The following is a 19,982-nucleotide window of genomic DNA, read 5'->3' on the forward strand; positions in this document are numbered from 1 at the left end:
TGGAGCCCCGGGCCCTTGGGCCATGCTCCGAGCTCGGCACCCATGGGTGGATGGCGGCTGAGGGAAACCTTGGCCACGGGAAGGGGGGCCATGATGACCAGCGGGGACCACTCAACAGCCCACCAGCTCCGGGCTGGAGAGCACCCCGCGGTACCCTGCCTAGCGGGGCCTGGCCCAGCAGGGCTTGAGGGAAGGCAGAGCGGCAGGGAAGGGGGCTGCGGCAGTCGCCCCGGCCAGCGGTCAGGGGCCAAGCAGCCACGCAGGGCTGCAGCGGGGCTCCCCGGCCGGCCCCGAGCACCGCGGCAGTGCAGCCACATGCCAGCACCGTCACAGCACGCGCAGCCCTCGGCCCCAGCCCGCCTGGGCCCTACGGCATGAAACCCTCGCCACAGCTCCCCGTGCCCCCTCAGCTCTCCCCGCTGGGGAAGGGCACGCAGCCCCACGGCCACGCTGCCGGCGGAAGGGACGGGGGACAGGGGGGCAGCCCACCGGCAGGGTCCTGCGGGAGGGGAAGATGCCGGTTTTCCCAGCAGCAGGGTACTGCTCAGGGGGAGGTGCTCCCTACAGCCACTTGATTTCCTTTATTGACCAGGCACCGAGTGCCTCCGATACAAGAAATATTTACTTTTAAAAAAATTAACCGTCTATAATGAATAACACCTCCAGCCCAGGGCGATTACTAGTCCCTCGGCTGCGCACAGATACGCAGCACACTACAACCACAGCTCTTCATTTACTGGAATAATGCACAAGGCCAAACTTTTTATAAGAAGTGTGATGAGGTAATGACAAATACACAGCTAGGAATTTTTGCTTGTGTTTTTAGGCTAAACAGCTTATGTCACTAAGTATTACACAGAAGCAGTATTAATAACGCCCCTCCCTCCAAAGTCGAGATAAACAATTTCCGCCCCCCCCCCCCGCCTTTGCTTTTTATTCATTAAGGCAAAAGGTAACTCAAAAAACTGTCAAGAGTGGTTCCAAAGAATGTTTATCAACATGGTGATAGACACTTTATATATATATATAAATATAAAATATATACTATATAGTATATACTATATAGTATACAGTATATATACTATATAGTATATAGTATATGTACACTATGTATTATATATTATACATAATATATATTATATATACGATATTATATATTACATATACTGTATATTATATATATCATGTATCATATATAACATGTTACATATATATTATGTACAAAATATATTTTATATATAATATATATAAGCCTTAGCTTCAACAGGGGTATCCATTACCACAGCAGGAGTGCATGTAACTTTCATGTTACCTGTTTCTTTGCTTATACCTAACACGTAAAACTACAGAAGTTACTTCCTGCAGTGGAATTTCTTGCTCAAAGTTACTAACCATAAACAATTTCAATACAGAACCACTCCTCTTTAAGGAATTTGATCACGCATCCCTCACCCCTTCCACCTGGACCTCCAAGCCATACCTACAGCAATCAGCTAAAAAACAGCAAAGTTTGTAGGAAGTCTGATATCAGAGACTCCCTCACTGAGTCTGTAAGCGTGAGTAACTCTCCTTGCAACCACTTTAACAGAAGACTTAACTCCACAAGGAAAGGAGAACATTTAAGTTTAATTATTGAAGTCTGAACTTTATTTGAAAGAAGTAAGATCTAAGCTGAATAATCCGGGGGCAGTATTGAACTTCTGCAACATCCAGGGAAACTCCAGAACAGTGATGTCACGCTGCACTGGATCAAACGTTGAGTTAAAACAAAATGTGTTCTCGCCTATGCTGAATCAAATCCAAGAAACTAGTAACCTACATTCTTCCTAAATATTCTTCTTAAAAACCCTAAGAGGGAGATGGGAAAAAAAAAAAAAAAAAAGAAAAAACACAAAAGAAAAAAAAGGTAAGACCAAACAGAAAATAACTGTAAAGCAAGTATCTGTGTAAAGGCGTATACTTTGATACCCATTAGCTAGGTCTGTTTGAGACTAGTTACAAATATGCACGTGTTGACATAAAGGTTAAGGACAAAATAGCCTTTAACAGTCTTTGCGGGAGAATTTGTTTAAAAGCATGGTAATATTACCAGGTTGTGCATTATCACAAAACACTTTGCATATTTGCTTTGTTGTTTATCTTATCACCTACTTCAGCTTTAATTACTCCAAATTCATGATGGATTTTTATTTACACAGGTGCTGAAGTTGTATGTATACTGTAACTAGTATACAGACTTGACAATATTTGAGTACCATGGTTACCTCAGTTTTGTGACCATTAAAACCATTTTATAAACTCAAGTTGCAGTCTTGCTAAAAGCTACGTAAGTAACATGAGTGGTTTCTTAATTTTAACCAGTGGCTAAACTTAAGCCTTGCAGTCTTAAGTTTTAGGAGGGAAGAGAGAAGAACATGACCTTTCAAACCCACTGAGGCCAATGTTCTAAGCTATAAACTGCACTGGAAGCAAGCTGGAAGCCAGAGGTCATAAGGAAAAAACCAAAGTCTGTTGCGATACAGTCATACCTTCACCACAAGTTTGGAGTACGTGCAGTAGGGGCAGTGCTAGAGAACAAAGCCCTTACAAGAGACATGCCTCTTCTTACTCCTTCGGTTATTGTCACTAGGGATTTGTGTGGATGCTTAAGATGATTAGAGCTCAGAATTGCTGTTTAAGCCAAATAACTCCTTTTAAAAGAATTCAGGGGTACCTGTTATCCACAAAGAGCTGGGGCTTCAGCTGTCAACACAGTTAGCAAACCACACTATTCAGAGGGTGTTAATTCAAAACGTGGAAATACCAGAAGCAGGAAAGCAGTGTCCCCAGTCCCCTCAAGTTTACTCTAGCTTGACATTACAGTTTTGAAGAGCATATTTTTTGTGGCAGTGCCCCACATTTTGTTTTGTTTGTTGCGTTTCTTTAAGCAGATCCCATCTGAGTTAAAAAAAGGAGAGACTGAAGGTTTTAAATTTCTCTTTGGAAGATAGTATTTTATAGCACATACAAAAATACTCTGGAAAAAATACAACTTCATTTACAAAATTACCAAGTGATAAGGAAATTACAATAGTGAGATAGCATAACATTTGTTTCATATGATCAGAATCTCTCCCAACCCCTAAAAAAACCCAAACACATTTAGCTGGGTAAGCAGTGTTATCAGTTTACAGGACTGGTCTTAAGACCTACAAGTTTACATGTAGCCATTTAGAACAGCTTTCAGGGTTTATCTGAGGCCACTTTCTGCACGCTGGTTGCTTTCAGGACCGCAGCTTGCAGATGGGTAGCAGTGTCACAACAGCCTCAGCTGTTGCAATGTTTAAGTGCATCTTCAGCTATGTCTTCCAAGTTTAGCTTTTTTACTACCCAGTGACAACAGAAAACCCTCAAGTCTCATGCTGGATCAATCTTAAGACAAAAAAATCATCACATAACATGGCATGGGACATGTCTATCATCTCCACGTCTTGGTAGCATCCTCTGCTGCATTTCCTTCAATATTTACATTATTTATGGGCCTCCATGGGAAGCAACACTTGTGCAGTGCATGACTGTGCTAGACAGTGGAAATCCACTCACTGAGGAAGCTGAGCACCATTGTGGTAGATACACAGGATTGCACGCACCGAACGGGAAAATAATTTAAGATAAGAACAATATATGCACATGAACAAGGAAGCCACAAATTAATACAAACACATTCATATACACTTGAAACCAGACTGTGGTTGCAGTGACTGGTTAACCCTGTTTACATACATTCTGAATCCAGGTCACAGGACAGGTTGATTTTGTAGCTTTTTCAAAAGCTGTTAAAGTTAAGACTTTAAAAAAAGATTAGTAAGGATAAGTTACAAGACAATGCAAAGAGTAGTTCAAAATATATAACAATGCTGTAAAATAAGACCATGATTTTTGACTGGCCAACTGCAGTACGGCAACAGTAACCTTCCATACTTTGTTGGTAACTACAGTACACATTGATAATCTGGAACACTATAAACAAGTTATTCTTTACCTGAAGAAATACCAACTATCTACTAAGAGTAAATTTGATGGCTTTTCTAGCAACATTAACACTATTTTCTGGAACAGGAGATGAGGAATCTGGTAGTTCGTTACTGGAAAGCCTCTACAACACAAAAAGATGTCACAGGGGAAAAAAAAGTTTTAAATTCATTAATTCAGAAGTAGCAGCAGATAAAGAATGTTACATTCAACTAGGAAAGGTTTTATGTACCAAAACAGTATGGCCCAAACCCAAACATTTACAGATAAATATTTGTTTCACCACACCACTTGTTTAGTTACCACCAGTTTACAGAGCAATAGCATTTTCCCCTCTGCACACTTCTTTCCTGGCATCAACGGAGACAATTATATTCTTGAGTGGGGCAAGTAAGTTGCATGTTGCTCAACAGCATAGGAGTGGAAGCTACCATTGTTCTCAGATCCATGGATCAGGAAAAGAGAGTACCTCTGCTGTCCAGATTACTTCCAGTCTTAAAACCCTCCTTTTCACAACATTTTACATGACGAAGAGCTAAAGCCACTTATACACTTCAAAGCTTCCAAGTAACATCACAGAAATCAGCATACAAGTATTTAAGTGCTCAGATTGCCTCATGAAAGATCTGCAAGGAGTACAGATTTTTTGCTTCAGAAAAAAAGCTGAATCAGGAGACAAACTGTGTCAGTGTTTGAGTACATGGGTTTTCAAGTCTAATAACTTGGAAACTTTGGCTTCACTTCTGTGAGTAAACCTGGAAGGTCATTTTTCACCTATTCAGTTTGGTGAAGGCATGACAGGCAGAAACTTACCAACTACTTCAAACCACCAAGTTTACACATTAGTAGTATACACATCTATATACATGAAATGAAAATTCTAGTTTTGTTTTACCTATGAACACAAACGGACAATAAATAATACCTGTGATCTTGTGCCGTTGACAAATTGAACCTGCGTGGCTTTTCCTCCAAGGCCACCCTAAAAAAAAAACATAAGGGATTTGTGAGGCAGTACTGTCAAGTTCACAACTTGAGAAACAGCAAGGTCTGGCAGCTAGGATACTTAAAAACTAAATACATACATGCATTGACAACCTCTACTTTTTTTTTTTTTTTAAGCCCTATAAGCACACACACAGTGTTTCAGGTATCTCTCTCAACTTTCACTTTACCAACAAGACCATATGTTGATTTGAGGGTGTGCCCTCAAAAGTTTGTGCTTCAGTGTCAAGCTACACTAATATAAAGCTCTTTATCCTCCCTTTGAGAGGCCAAATGCTTTAGTCTTTGTAGTAGTTTTAGTTCACATCAGTAAATCAAGCGGTCTAAAAAAATAAAATCAAATCTAATTTCAAGCATAACAAGAAGCTAGATACTACCAAATCATGTATAGTAACATTTAAAAGATAAGTCATACAGGTGTAATACTTGGGAAATAAAGACTGAAGTAAGTTAAACTAAAAAGCATATTTCAATTTACATCAATAAATGTGTACAGTATTATATGAGGTAGCCTAGACACTAGAACAGCCCATTCAGCTTTTCAGTTAGCCCACTGAGTAATACCACTTCAAAATTACATTTTCCATAGATCTTCTGACATCTTGTGGTTTGCCAGCATCTTTGAACACAGAGTCCCGTCTGGTTAACTGGAAGAACAGAATACAGAGACTCAAAATAATTGCTATACTAAAGTTACCTTCATATTTGGGTACAGCTTACAGTCAACACATTAAACATATTAGTGGCCATCCTTAACACAACATTTAGACAAGACTACCATTACGACACAGGAACCTCAAGCCTCTCAAAAAGTCTTACTACCCAAACCTTGAAATCTGTACTTGAAATATTCAATACTAAGGTAAGAGTTCCACAAGTTGATTCTTTACAAGTGTCAAAATTGAGGTTTTTCTAGTTATTCTTTGCCTCTGCCTCAAATCAGAGGTCAAGCCACTAGAACAGCTATTTAAGAAGATTTATATATAGCAATAAAACAAATCAAACATTAATCTGAAGCTTCCACAGAAACAAGATTTAACAGACAGCTCCACACTGTCTTTTCAGCAATGGACAACCTATTGAGTAGGCTGCTGATTTCTAAAGCAGCAAAACTTTCAATAGGCATTCAAAAATCATCTGCCAGAACAAGATTAGCTCATGCTTTTGTATTTTTATCCTCTTCATTTTGAGATAAGTTTTTTTTTAATTTTATGAAATGCTTCCAAATAAGTCAGTTCATTCCATAATTGGTCACTGCAGTAATATGTAAACACAGTAGTATCTACAGACCCTGCCACTGGACCAGAAACAGTGTAGTCACTAATACCAGATTTTAGAAAAAAAATTTGTTTAATAGCTGTACATTATATTCAAGGCAATTCCTCATACCTATATCCTGGTAAAACCATCATTATGCTTAAATTTAGATTCCTGAATCTGTTGGGGATGCATATATGGATTTCTTCTCAGTTATTTCATTCATTCTACATCAATAATTAATACTACTTGAAACCCTCCCTGGCCTAGACCCCCTTCATTACCTTGTCTCCACTTATTGCTTTTTTTGGGTATTCTTGTGATATAGGTGAATAATATCCCTTAGAGTTCTGTGAATAAGGCCATTTAGGCACAGCATTATTAGGCTCCGCAATTGGAGTCCTGCTGAATTCATGCTGTCCTTTGACAAAACATGCTCCAAGTTGAGAAGTTTTGTTAGGTCCTGGAGTGGTGAAACCGGCTGGAGGTCCTGATGCTCTCACTGCAACTGTAGCCTCCATTTCTGTGGGAGACAGTGAGCTTTTAGTTTGGCCATGAGATTAGACTGCATTCCACTCACTATTTCAATACATACGTGAATCAACAACAGGAGCGGAGGGTCCCTTAGGCACTGATGGCATAAATACACAAGGCATCTTCTCTTGATCACCAGTACCGTTACATCTCAAATACATAGAATTTCTGTAAAAGTCAGACGCTAGAGTCATAAAATGCTAGTTTGCCAAATTCTATACATTTCATTGCCAGAAAGTACAGGCAAGACAAACATCTACCTTCTAAGCTCGTTGTCACAAGTCTACTAAACAACAAACTCACAGGCAATCTAGCACAGTATTTTCATTTTGCTGAACATCAGACCACAAATACATACTTAAGAGACTCGCTAAAGAAAACACTATGTACCAGTATTGTTTTCCAGCTTAGTACATTCATTAAAAGCAGCACAGAGTGCTAGATTTATCTGTTCTATCCGTACCAGCACTTTTTTTTATGCTACTCCTACAGCATCCAAAAGCCTGAACACAGCAGGCATTACACATTTGGCAATATTGGGCTATTACTCTCAAGATTACATATTCCTCCTGTGCTGAAGTAGCTTCTGGACAAGCAGACTTCCCCAGAAGTGAAAAACTTTTCCCACCCAAGATCTCATACCCCTCCACTAAGTCAGCAGCAGCTCCAGTGTTTCTGTGATCAAGATTGTGTGTTAGAACTTAATCCTGCTTGGCATCAACCATACTTTTGTTAGAAAGAATGGTTACCTACACATAAAATACTCCGGCTTCACGTTACACACTAACCTAAGGGGATTTATATTTAAGACCAAATAATTTCTCTGATATCAAATTGTTCTTCATTCCTATGTGTTAATGTATGTTTGATTTTGTCAAAGATTTCTTTAACCTGTCTCCCGCCCATGTGCCCAAAGGAGATGCCAGCTTTGCTCCTGAAGCCATTAGAGCCCTCCACACGCTTACAATCCACAGATTCCAACAAGAAATCCTAGACTTCATTGACATTGTGAGTCAGTTAAAAGCAGCAGCTTCACAGTTCTAAGGTTATGGTGCTAACCTTTGTATCTCTGCTGGAGAGGTGTCCCATGTAGATATTTTATTGAATGAAGAGGAGTATTTTGGTGTCCTGGAGTCCATGTTTCTGGAACTGTCCAAATAGCTTCCATCTGAAGGATTCGTTTTGTACTGAAGCCCATACATATTTTGATTGTAAATTGTCATACTTTGCTGTAATCACAGTTAAAATAATAAAGTCTTTAAGTAATTGTTAAAGCAAAGAAAATATTGCTAGAAGAGCCAAATTTGTGTCATACCTTCTTTTTTTTCTGTAAGGCCTCTTCAGGCAGAAAATAGTGGAGATGCTTTTTCTTCACATAAGTTGCCTCAATCTTCATATCTTCCTTCAGCACATTGAGGTTGCTAGCGTGCCTGTAAACTAACATGGAATTGTGTTGTAGCTTAGCGGGGACATTTGCATTAGGTATTCATCAAAGTTACTTAGGGTTTCTTTAGAAAGTCTGTTTCATTGTGTCAAAATAGTATGCTTTTAAAGCTGATCTTCTATATGTTGCTTTCTATAGAAATACCTAATAGCTAATACCAGAAGTATAACTCACTTCATGAAACAACTTCCACTAGAATAAAAAAAAGAAACCTTACCAGACCAGAACAAAATATAAGCTTACCTGTATTTGTGAATGACTGTATGACATAAGTTAAATCAATATTAACAACTTCTGAATTGTCCGCTTTCTTAAATACGATTCCAATGAACCACATTGACACGTATCTGTTCCTGAAAAAAGAGATTCACAAATTATCATTGATGCACAGATGGCAGTTATTTGGATGCTAGGAGCTACTCTCAACAAGGGAATAAGCAAAACAGTTTGCAACTACACAGCAGTTAAAGAGTAGAGTCAGCCCAAACTGAAGTTCTCAGAGTACTTTTCTGAAGTTCTCCCTTCTTTGAAAAGATTTCACAGGCTCAGAACCTTATGTGTTAAAGCACATGCCTACAAAATTGAACATCTCTCACAGATGAGCTGAGGTGAATGCATATAAAGAAGTTACAAAACATTGGCCAAACTGTATTTCAGAGAAGTAATGAAACTCACTGTTTATAGGGTTCTTGCTTGCCAGGGAAAGACTGTGGCTTTACATGTGCAATGGTTATAAATTCATTCCTCTCCAAGCTTCCAACCAGCAGACGAATTTTAGATTCGACAAGGCCAGCCCTAGTAAGAACAAGAGTATTTTACTCATTTTTGACTGTAACCAGCGCAGTAGTTATATGCTAACCAATACTGGCTAACCAATCAATAAGTGGTAAGTTTCATTCAGCTGAGAAGATATCGCATTTTTATACCACACTCACTGTAGTTTGAGATGTTTCTGCATGACATTTGAGCTTTAAATTTTCCAAAGACAGAGGCAAATAATTTTAACTTGTACTCTTAACAGTTCAGATACAACACTTCAGCCTATAAGCTATGATCAAAATATCAACAAGAAGCAGATCCCAGCACCTCTGGCTGCATTTTGAAGTGCAGCAAAACTCCTTTTTACCCCAAAGATCAAGAAGAGCAGTTTCTAGAAGGCTCCATTATGCATCTGATTACATCAAGTAATTCCCATTTGCTTCAGCCTCTGCAACAAGGAACATCATCTTAACTGAAGCAGTGTGGGGGAAGCAGTGTCCTTGGACTCATTGCATCTGCTTCTCCAGATGACCCAGCACGTCTGACCTTCAGGCATATGCACACTAACCCTCTGTTCCTTCTCATCATGATTCAGATCTTTAGTTAACTTCTTAAACAGCAAGATTTATGTTAAAAGCTTTCTTGTGAAGAGAAGGTAATTTTGCTGATGAACTGTCTGCTTCACTTGGTATTCCAAGCCTAGTTGCACAGTTTAATACTTCATTTGTTAATACAGTTAACAATAAACTGCAACATTGAGTTGTGTTTCACTTATGCACTGAATCCACATTTAAAGCAAGACTTACCACTTCAAGCTATGCTCTTCCGTAAAGGCACTAGCAGTCAGCACAATATAATGTCTAGAAGAAAAGGAAAATGAATATACTAGCTCAGGACTTTATATTCCTTCAAGTGAAACCAAAACTGCCTTAAGTGTATAGGATATGAATTCCAGACATAGCAGATTGTATCCTTTATTCAGCACCAGTATTAACTGAAGAAAACCCAATTACATCCTTTAAAATTGTGTTCTGCTGCATTCTAAGTATCATAGTTGATTTTTTCTAATAAACAGTGTCAGTGGCATAACACATACAGTTTTTTTATCTTCCCTATACCTATCTTTACTAAAATTCATGACTACCTCCGGTTTCTGAAAAACAAGCATTAATACCATCTTCTGTTTAGACTGCAAGTTAAAACTCACTATGCTAATAATTAAGCGATGTCAAGTTCAGACAACAGGTTTCATACATACTTGTATTTCTGAAAGAAGTTTAGTGGTTCAAAGAGCTTTGACCAGTCCGCTTTTCCTTGGAGAATCTCATTTGTAACTGCAAGACCTAGAATTAAGGTTGAAAACCATATTACCATTTAGTTCTTAAGACTAGCAGAGCACAATATAAACTTCACAAGATAAGGGTTTTGAACAGTAATTGCCAGATCAGAAAGCAGAAATTCCCTTGACACAATGCAGGTCTACTACAACAGTTCATTGTAAAACCGGTCCCTTACTGCCTGCAACAGGCGTACTTCCCAGAGACCTAGCCTACCTAACAGGGCAGAACACCTGACAGAATATAACAAATTCAGACAATGTGATTTCATAGCAAGAATTGTACTTTTTATTCAGTTAATAAGCATGAAGAGAACTTTACCATGTTTGAGCTCCTCTATCATTACCGCTCGTGTTGACACAGACACATTGTATGTAGAGTTCTGTTGTGGGTAGGCAGGTGTGATGATAGGCATTACGTGATGACGGTCCAAGGGGTTCACCTAGGATATTAAAAAATTTTGCTTAGTATCAGTTCAAGTTAGGAGAAAGTTTAAAGGTTTCCAGATTCAATGTCTACATACCCTAGGGTCCCATACTGGTAAATTAAGGTTGCTCTCTTCAGGTTGTTTCAGCATTACAGGATTTGGCCATTCCCTACAAAGAAAAGCCAGTAAGTAACTGTCCATTTAAAATGTTGCCATGTAATTCAGGGTAGGACTGTCAATGTAAATCTTACAGAAAGAATGACCTCTAAAGTGTTAATGCTTTATGCTAATTATAACAAACAATATCTCTTACCATTTTGAAAAAACCAAGAAGAACTTGTTAAGAAGTGTAGAAGGCAAAGCATTCGGGTAGAGTTGACATGTTCTTGCTACTAGCATTGCCCAGGAAACTCCACCAAGAAATCCCAGAACGTTGGAGTAAATGCCGCGCTCTAGAAGGGATGGATACATTGCAGTTAGCCTGTGGTCTTTCAATACCTAAGTATATTCCTTCAAATTTACCAACTTCACTATCTATAGCATATTTAATGCACTTCAGACTCAAAGTCCATTATTTTTGCAGTGCAACAAGGCCAAAATGGCTGGTCCTTACAGGGATGAGGAAAAGAATCGTTACCGCACCACTTCCTAAAATACTGTTACTCTGACATTTACCACACTGCCACAGCTCCTCCTTTACTCCAATTTCACTTAAGAAAATTTCTGTCATTCTTCTAGCGCCTGCTCTAGCCACACGTGCAAATGGTATTTTCTTATTACTTACATATTGAGTTTTATACTTGGCATTTTTATCATTTGTAATCGCATTCCTGATAAGCATCGCAGCACCTTGTCCTGTAGGCACTCCCCTCTTCTCCCTCCTCTACATCCATTTACACAAAGTGCCACACAATCTGCCACATAGACAGACCTTGCATCTAACCCAAAATGCAGTTTTTAGTTTAAAAACTATCATTTAATCAGCTATCCAAAGCTGAAGCACTTTTAATGGTCTTTTTTCAAGATGATGCGCCTCTGAAAAGTTTAAAGATTGGGAATAAATACATTACTCACGTTTGGCCCACAGTTTGATTGCACGGAGTGTGAGCCGGAAGTTATCTTTATTTGGCACTAGATTTAGTATTTCATCAGTAACCCTGCAACCTGTAAGAAAAGAGGTTGAGGTACAGAACTTCCTAATAACAGGTACAAGTCAGTTTGATACTACACTTGATCCATAGCTTACAGTTTATCATTCAGGTCTATGATAACAAGTTTGGATTACTTGCTTTATATTACTTTAAAAATTATAGATTACACCTAACATTCAGTATCACTTCAGGTAACTGGTGCCCTCAACAGCTTTTTCATAGTTTAGACCACAGTCAACAATTTTTAATAAGGCCTTTTTACAGGATTCCAAAAGCTAGGGCTGTTTTGACAGCCAGGAACAATTAAACCAGTCAGTGTTAAACAGTGAGCAAGTTAGGCTTCAGGTATTTTAAATATCTTTTTTTATGAACTATCACACATTCTTCTCTATCAAACCCTCTGCGTATTCACCTGAAGCAGTGTCTGTGGCAAACTAAAACAATGCACACACCCTGATCAAACACGAAATAAAGGTCTATCTAAACACACAACTCCTTGAAACGTATAACAACTCACCACCTCTTCAGGTCTTCAGTATACATGAGATGAGTTTCTGCATCTTGTACAGAAACTCAGGCCTTCTACACAAATTCTAATAACACTTTATTTCTAAAGATTCGTAAATATGCCTACCATTTAAGCTCCGTATACATCTTATATCCAGGTTTCTCAGATGCGAGTCATCTCTGAGATCAAGATTGTCAGAAACAGTCTGCACTAACAGTCTCGCAAACACAAGGTCAATCTTAAAAGGAAAAAAAGTGCCAACCATCAGTAAACATGCCATACTGTTTGTGAACAGCACACTAGTGGGGAATAGTTAATACTCAAAAGAGTAGTTAATATTTAGATTTAGAATTACATGACTATAAATACACCTCCCAAGAGATTTATTTGTCAGAAAACTCAAGAAAATTGCTAGGAGTTCTGTATTTTATTTACAAAACCTTCATTGCATCACTCCTTTTTAAGCTAGGGAAAGGGGTTTTTTAAAGTTGAAAAGATTACTCTAAACTTAGAATTTCCATTAAAAGGGAACTTAGAATTAATCATGGCATTAAGATACAAGCTCATTCACCTCAGCTATACTTCAGCAAAGGAGAGAGCATTTTCTTTAAGCAGTAAGCCCTTTTGATCCTGAAGTACCTGGGTTTTAGTACAGTCTGAGGCAAGAAAATTATTCTGTAAATGTCTGTACCAGATAAAGGCCACAGAAAGGCCATTGTCTTCATGACAGTGATACCAGGCAGTAACTTGCTTAGGTACTACAGCACGCAGGTCTTTATTCACTGTATAAGGTGTATTCAAGATACAAGGACTCCCGCAGCTGACAACCGCAGGCAGGAATCATGAGTACTTTTGCTTTTCATTTTCCAGATCTTTGTCTCATGACCACTTCATTTTTCGTTTGCAGCAAAACATTTTGTCTGCTTGCACGGTTCATACATAGAACGCTAGCCTGTCCGAGCTAAGACGACTTAGCCAGGACACTGCCCTTAGTCCCACTCTGCACAATCCTTGTGAGATAAATGCTATTGAAGCAGGCCACCCTGGTCTACAGCACAGGTTTAGAAAAAATATGTTCCTGATGTTCCCATGCCTGCCAGGCTGCCCAGGGGCTCATCTCATCATAAGCTCCCATTTTATTCCAGAGTCTTCTGGGATAGGTTGTGGCCAGGCTGTTTAATTACAGTTTCCTGGATACACTGTCAGGTACCAATAACCTTGTAATATATCACAGTCACAGGTTCCTGGAAAAGTTATCCTATTCCAAAGCAAGAAAAAACAATTTCTTATTTAAAGAAAAAGAACAAAATTCTTACCTCAATACCATCAAACTCGAATTTGACAACAGGTACATAGGCGTCTTCAACTGCCTGTGAAGAAGACGATAAATGTAAGAAAACATCTTGTGCTACTTGACTGTGTTTTCTTAAACTATGATAAAATACAGAATGTATACTGCTGAATTACTCAGTATAAAGACTGAGGTGCTTCTGAACTAAAAAAAAAAAATAATGTTAATAAGCTGCAAGTGGTATAACACTAATACAGTACTAATACTAGTGTCAAAAAATTATTTAGCCAAGAGATACAGAGACTGATCATGTATTGTAATGAATAAATAGTGTGCAATAAACCATCAGTATCAGTGGCTATAAGGTATTTACCTTAATAGTGAAGAAGAAAAGTAAGAGATACTATCTTACTCCTGGTTAACATCCAGAGAAACCTAAAAAATTCTGTCTACATTTGACAGTGCGCTCTAGTCTCCCATATTCTTAATTTCTGCTGAGCCTGAGATGCTATGACCTTATGGGTCAAGGAATGTTTCTATCAAGGAAAGAACTTACTCTTAGACATTTTATTTTCTCCTGACGTTTCAGTTTTTCCAAGAATGACTGAAAAAAATCCGATCTTTCCACATGTCTAGGAGCAATACAGACAGCATCTATGTCAGCACCTGCAAAGAGATTCCATTTCTACTGTTACTGTTGAAAGTCACTTTCAAACATTAAAACTATGACCACACAATAAAAGCTGTACCTTTAGTGTGTACTCCAAGTCTGTAGGAACCAAATGTAGCTATTTTGCCACTAGCATTTGCTGCTCCTGCTGAAGGGGGAAGATTCTGTGGGTAGAAGAGAGAGAGTTTACTTTAAAATACAAGATATACATTGACCTATGTGCAAGCTTAACTAGCATACAAGCTATTTAGAAGGACTACAACAGCCTCTGTGAACAATGTCTTCTCACTCCTGTACTAAGGGGTTAGTCTAATAGACTGATACTGTTTTTCTGAAGTGCTTGCAACTCAAAAAAAGATTAACGTAGCAGTTCTTTCATTAATTGACACAAATTAAGTCCTATTATTAGTCTTCCCTGCAGCAGATGGACATGAATTAACACAATCTAAGAGCTACACAAAAGGCAAGTCTAGTGTGTGTAATGATCTCAAGCTAGATTGAGTGTTGTAGACTGTCTGGGGCAAGATTAGTGCCCATTTACCATCAATCTCCCCTCACAACATGCTGTTTCAGCTTTGTTACCTGCTACAAGTCAACCTATAGAGCCACTTCACAAATTTGGTGCCCCAAAGACTTCAAGATCTTGATCTGAAGTATCTTTTATACCTTATTTCAATGGCAGTTACTACAGCTCTACTCAATACTTCAAAAGAAAGTTAAAGATGAACTTTAGCATAAATCCTACTAGTATGGCCTTTAAAAGAAATAAAGATGTTTCAGCTGTTTTGATAAGAACATACAAAAAAATTCTTACCTTTCTCTCACCAAGTTCTGAAATCCATTCTTTGACCAAGTTACTCAGTTTCCCAAGAACAACCCTCCTGCAAAAGAAAACTCCTGTTAAGTTTGCCTTAAAAAAAAAAAAAAAAAAAAAAGGCAAATCAAGACATTAACATATAACATAACATATAACAAGTTTTTTTATACCTGTGATTCAGTTCTTCCTCATCTTCAAATACCCCAAAATGTTTCATTGTTTCAACTAGCTTTTGAGTATGAATGCGGTCTATATCCTTAGGAAGAGCAAAGCTAGTCGGAGGTGTAATTCCGTAGTACTTTTGAGGCTGGTTCTGCTGTCTAGGAGTACTGCGGGAGAAAACAAAATACTGAAGACTTCACAAAACCAAAAAAAAATATTATTGGAAACCACCCTTCAGCTTAGAGGTTTCCAAATCAACTTCTGTTCTTTTACCCAGCGTTAACATAAGTCAGCAAAGCAAAAAATCCTGCTTATGATTTTTAGATAACTGGACCTAACTTTGAACTCACAACTACTTTTAAAAGAAAATAATTGTGGATATATGAAACGATCTAAGTTGTTACCATCTTAATACAACTTATCTGCATTGCTCTAGATAGGACTGATCACCAGGAGATTAAAGAGTTTGAAATCTACTCCAGGTGACACTACATACAGCTGAAGGTCTGGACACATTTCTGTTTCGTATCAGTTTTGATTTAAGGATATTCCCATCAGCTTCCTGCTAACATTAAACAAGACAATTTAACACTGGCTTATTTTAGTTAAATGTATTTGCTATCCTTCTACTGATTCTGGAAGGGCATTATAGTTGATTTGAAGCAGGGGTCCTCAAACTATGGCCCGTGGGCTGGATACGGCCCCCCATGGTCCTCAATCCAGCCCCTGGTATTTACAGACCCCCCCGCCCCCCCGGGGGTTGGGGGGGAACCAAGCAGCCGCAGATGGCTGCCTGGCACTTCATCCGCGCGCCAGCCCCCTGTGTAAAAAGTTTGAGGACCCCTAATTTAGAGGAAGGACAGACAACAAAGTTGTCTGTTAAACAGATTTGATGCAGTAAATTCAGTGTTACCTTGTTTTTATTTATGGAAGAGTATGAATGAAAACCTCAACCAATCTGCACCTAATGTTACTAAGAAAGCCTCATGCTCCTAACAGTATTCAATTTTTATAGTTCAGAGGCTTAGTTGTACCTCTGTTGTACATCTGTTTTATCTAAATCCAAGAGATGTATGTGGACTTGAGGATCTTAAAGGTTTTTTCCAACCTAAACTGTTCTATGATTTTATGTCAGCATATAAAGCAGCACAAGTTAAGCTCCGTTTGGAGTGGGTGCTCGGATCTGACTTAGCTAGCTCACTGCCCCGTTAGGTGGAGCGGGACACCAGGCACCCGAGTCTGGACACCCATGGGGTGGGGTGACTGCTCCTGGAACTCCAGTCACAGCAAGCCATAATTTCCACCTCCAACCCTCTGCTTGCCCTGCACTTTTACACTTACTTGCAATCAAAACCAGCAGAAGACTCACATGGCAGGATAACATTAAGTTAAAGGTGGTGTTAGTTGTTTTTGGGTTTGGTTTTTTGGTTTGTTTGGGGTTTTTTCTTACACCATAGAACCCTCGGTTTAGAAAGGGGAAAATTGAGAAAGAACCCTACATTGCATTAGCAGCTGAAACCGGGAAAGAGAAAGGAGTGGGACAGGAGCTAAGAATGGTACTTAATGGGTCAAGGGCCTCTACAGATACACTAGTATGAAAAGGGGGAGACACATTAAAAGACCTATACAACTCATTGTGCTTGTCAGAGTCCATATCCAGACCCTAAGGCTAAAGGGATTAATTATGCCATTATTCAAACTAGGTATTTTCCTGCTTCACATAGGGATGACTTCAAATATTAGCCGAGTTAGTCAAGGCATCCTTATAACTATTTGAAGTATCAGACCCTTTTTGGCTAGAATAGGATTAGGAAATGCTCAAAAACCAGCTTTAATACTTGATTAAAAAATAAAAAGACAGGCTATTACAGCTCCTTATTTCTAATTGTTGCCTTTACTCATCCACCGAGAGAAGATGGATTTCTCTCTCTCTCTCTCTTTCAGAGTAGCTTTATCCAGCTACAGACATAGCTTTTAGTCATCTAGTGGGTTCCCCCCCCCCCACCTCCTCTCTATGAGCTTATTTTCCAAACTTTCTTCTATGTGTTTTCTAAAAAGCTGAGGGGTACCAGGACTGAGCCCTATCCACCAATCTGCCCAGGCAGAAGAGCTGTTCACTTGCAAGTGTAACTAGGCTCTGACCTAATTTACCTTTCCTTGTTTATAGGCATGTGTCTACCTCCTAAATCCAACTATTCACAATTAATATTTTCCTTCTTATGATATCATTTTCATAACAAATACAGAAATAAAGCTTAATTGCTGTGTGTTACATCTAAATTAAAACACCTACAGCAGCAAGTTCCTACATGCTTTATGTATTATGTGCATTGTACCACTTGTACTTCAAAACCTTTGCACAAAACAAGAATGGGTTTTAGACTATGCTGGTATTCAAGATCTTACCAGTTTACAGAAGGGCACCATCTGCCTTTCATTGCCCCATTCCTCCTATTGAAACTATAATTAGAGATTGACATAAAGGACAATATAAATTAGACATACTGGGTATTGTTAAGATCAAATTATTTTAGTCAATAGTAGACAATTTTCCGTTGCTTGCATGTACTACCAAAAGTTTGATCACAACTTAAAAGTTGACGAACATGGTGCTTGGAATGTTTTTTATTGAAAGACCAACTTACACCCAACAGAACTCATTCCGCTTTGGGAATTGAAGAAGATAATAGTAACATACTTTGCTCTTTCAAGCGTACCACACCGCCGGGCATATGTAGCACAGGCGGGATCTTAAGACACAAAGTAACACAGCCGGCACACTAGCCGCTCATCCCTTAGCCTTGTGTTTACAGCAAACACCAATTTTAAAATCAAAAGTTTGTTGCGGTCCAACGCTCCGCCAACCCTTGCCGGGAGTTGCCCGGCGCAGCGCACAGCTCCACCGGCTGCCGCTGCCCTGCCAGCCCCACCAACGGTCGCCGGCGGACAGACCCGCAGCTGCCGCTGCTCAAACCGCCCCTGACTTCACACCAGAGGTTGTCCCACTTTTTGTCACTTATGCCTATAGAGCCTTACGAAGGCGCTGGCTGCTGCTCCTGCGCTGGCAGGGCAGGGGTGCTGCCCTCCGGGGCCAGGGACAACGGCCGCCACTTGGTCTTGACCCTGGCCCGACGGGGTCGCCTCGCTTGGGCCTGCTCCATCCCTCCCGCTGAGCGGGGAGATGGCTGGCAATCCGCTGCTGGACCACCGAAACCAACAGGACAAGTCCCGAAGCCGCCAAACCGGCAGCAGGAGCGCAGAGGCGCTACCCGCTCGGTAGGCGGCCCGCGTCTAACGGCCGGACCGGCCCGTCGCCGGTAGGGACGTCGCTATGACAACGGCCCGCAGCCATGGCAACCCAACGGCGTTCCAAATCGAACGCAGGGGTCCAATCACGGGAGCCCCCGTCCCGCGTCGAACGCGAGGCTCCGCCCACCAGAGCCCCAGTCCTGCGTCGAGGCTCCAGCCGCCGGAGCAGAGCTCCCGGGCCGCGCCCGCACACGTGCCACACCACACGGGGAATTCGAGGCGCATGATTTTTTTTTTTTTTAAAAAAAAGCCATCCCTGCCAGGGCGGAGGAGAGAGAAGGGGAGGCCAGGCTCACCCCAAACCCCCCCCAGCCTCCCACACCCCTCATGGGGCGAGACGCGGGGGAAGGATTGGGGCCGCCGCCTCACCCGCACATATCCTTCATGGCACACGCCGCACTGCCCCAGCCGCGGCGGCCATCTAACGGCCCTCGCCCTTTCTACACTGCGCGCCGCCACCGCCTCTTTCCCGACGCCCACCGCGGCGCACAGCCAACGGCGCAGGGGAGCCCGCCCGGCGGGCCGGGGCTCAGCCGGCAGATCCGCCTTCCCGCTCCCCCTGGCGGCTGTTGGCGCTGCGAGGCTGAGGCGGCACCGCACGCCGTGCTCCCCCGCCCCGGCCCCTCTCCTCAGGGACCGGCGGGCCCGCGGCCCCTCTCCTCAGGGACCGGCGGGCCCGCGGCCCCTCTCCTCAGGGACCGGCGGGCCCGCGGCCCCTCTCCTCAGGGACCGGCGGGCCCGCGGCCCCTCTCCTCAGGGACCGGCGGGCCCGCGGCCCCTCTCCTCAGGGACCGGCGGGCCCGCGGCCCCTGACAGGTGGGGACATTCAGATCGCTCCTATAAACGCACGTACCACCCATCAGCTGGCCTTCTGGCACTGTTGGTTGTCTGTTTGTTTCGAGATCTTTTACTAAGCGGGATGTCTCTGAGGGGCTGATATTTATGAGGAAGAGCGTAGCTGGAGTCATGTGATGATGGTAACAATGAACAATGTGCCTATGTGAGTGGAAGAGGTGTGGTATTTTACTGTTTTCTTAGTTTTGTAGCTTTTTTCCTGGGGTGAATTATGTGTTGCAAACCATAAAAGAAGACATCTTTGCCCAAAAAGTTTTTTATTGTATCTTATTTGGCAAAGTGCTTCATGACTCTTACTACATTTTAATGTTCTAATACTTTAATTGTTAAAAGGAGAGTGAAACTTTAAACAGATTTTTAGAGGAATTTTAGGTATATCACGAAAAGTTATGTACCAGCTACTGCACCTGAACCTTTCTGCTTCAACATACAAAATCTGACTGAA

General features: G+C 40.9%; 1 protein-coding gene across 2 annotated transcripts; it reads right to left on the minus strand.

Moving 5' to 3' along the window:
- Window positions 1–1,272: 1,272 nt before the first annotated feature.
- Window positions 1,273–19,765, minus strand: PAPOLG (poly(A) polymerase gamma). Of its 2 annotated transcripts, XM_056357800.1 has the most exons (22): window positions 19,536–19,765; window positions 15,382–15,540; window positions 15,209–15,275; window positions 14,474–14,558; window positions 14,281–14,390; window positions 13,750–13,803; window positions 12,560–12,671; window positions 11,849–11,938; window positions 11,088–11,226; window positions 10,871–10,943; window positions 10,669–10,789; window positions 10,269–10,353; window positions 9,817–9,870; window positions 8,927–9,046; window positions 8,495–8,604; window positions 8,123–8,244; window positions 7,867–8,036; window positions 6,869–6,975; window positions 6,558–6,796; window positions 5,595–5,663; window positions 4,937–4,993; window positions 1,273–1,848 (listed from the first exon to the last, which is right to left on the minus strand). In XM_056357800.1, the coding sequence occupies exons 2-22, from the start codon at window positions 15,426–15,428 to the stop codon at window positions 1,840–1,842; spliced, it is 2,040 nt and encodes a 679-aa protein (XP_056213775.1). In that variant the 5' UTR covers window positions 15,429–15,540; window positions 19,536–19,765; the 3' UTR covers window positions 1,273–1,839. The 2 variants fall into 2 exon arrangements, with proteins under 2 accessions (XP_056213775.1, XP_056213774.1); XM_056357799.1 differs by lacking the exon at window positions 1,273–1,848 and having other exon boundaries at window positions 4,594–4,993.
- Between the last annotated feature and the right edge of the window lie 217 nt (window positions 19,766–19,982).

Source organism: Falco biarmicus, chromosome 12 (genome assembly GCF_023638135.1).
Source record: "Falco biarmicus isolate bFalBia1 chromosome 12, bFalBia1.pri, whole genome shotgun sequence".
Taxonomy (NCBI): domain Eukaryota; kingdom Metazoa; phylum Chordata; class Aves; order Falconiformes; family Falconidae; genus Falco; species Falco biarmicus.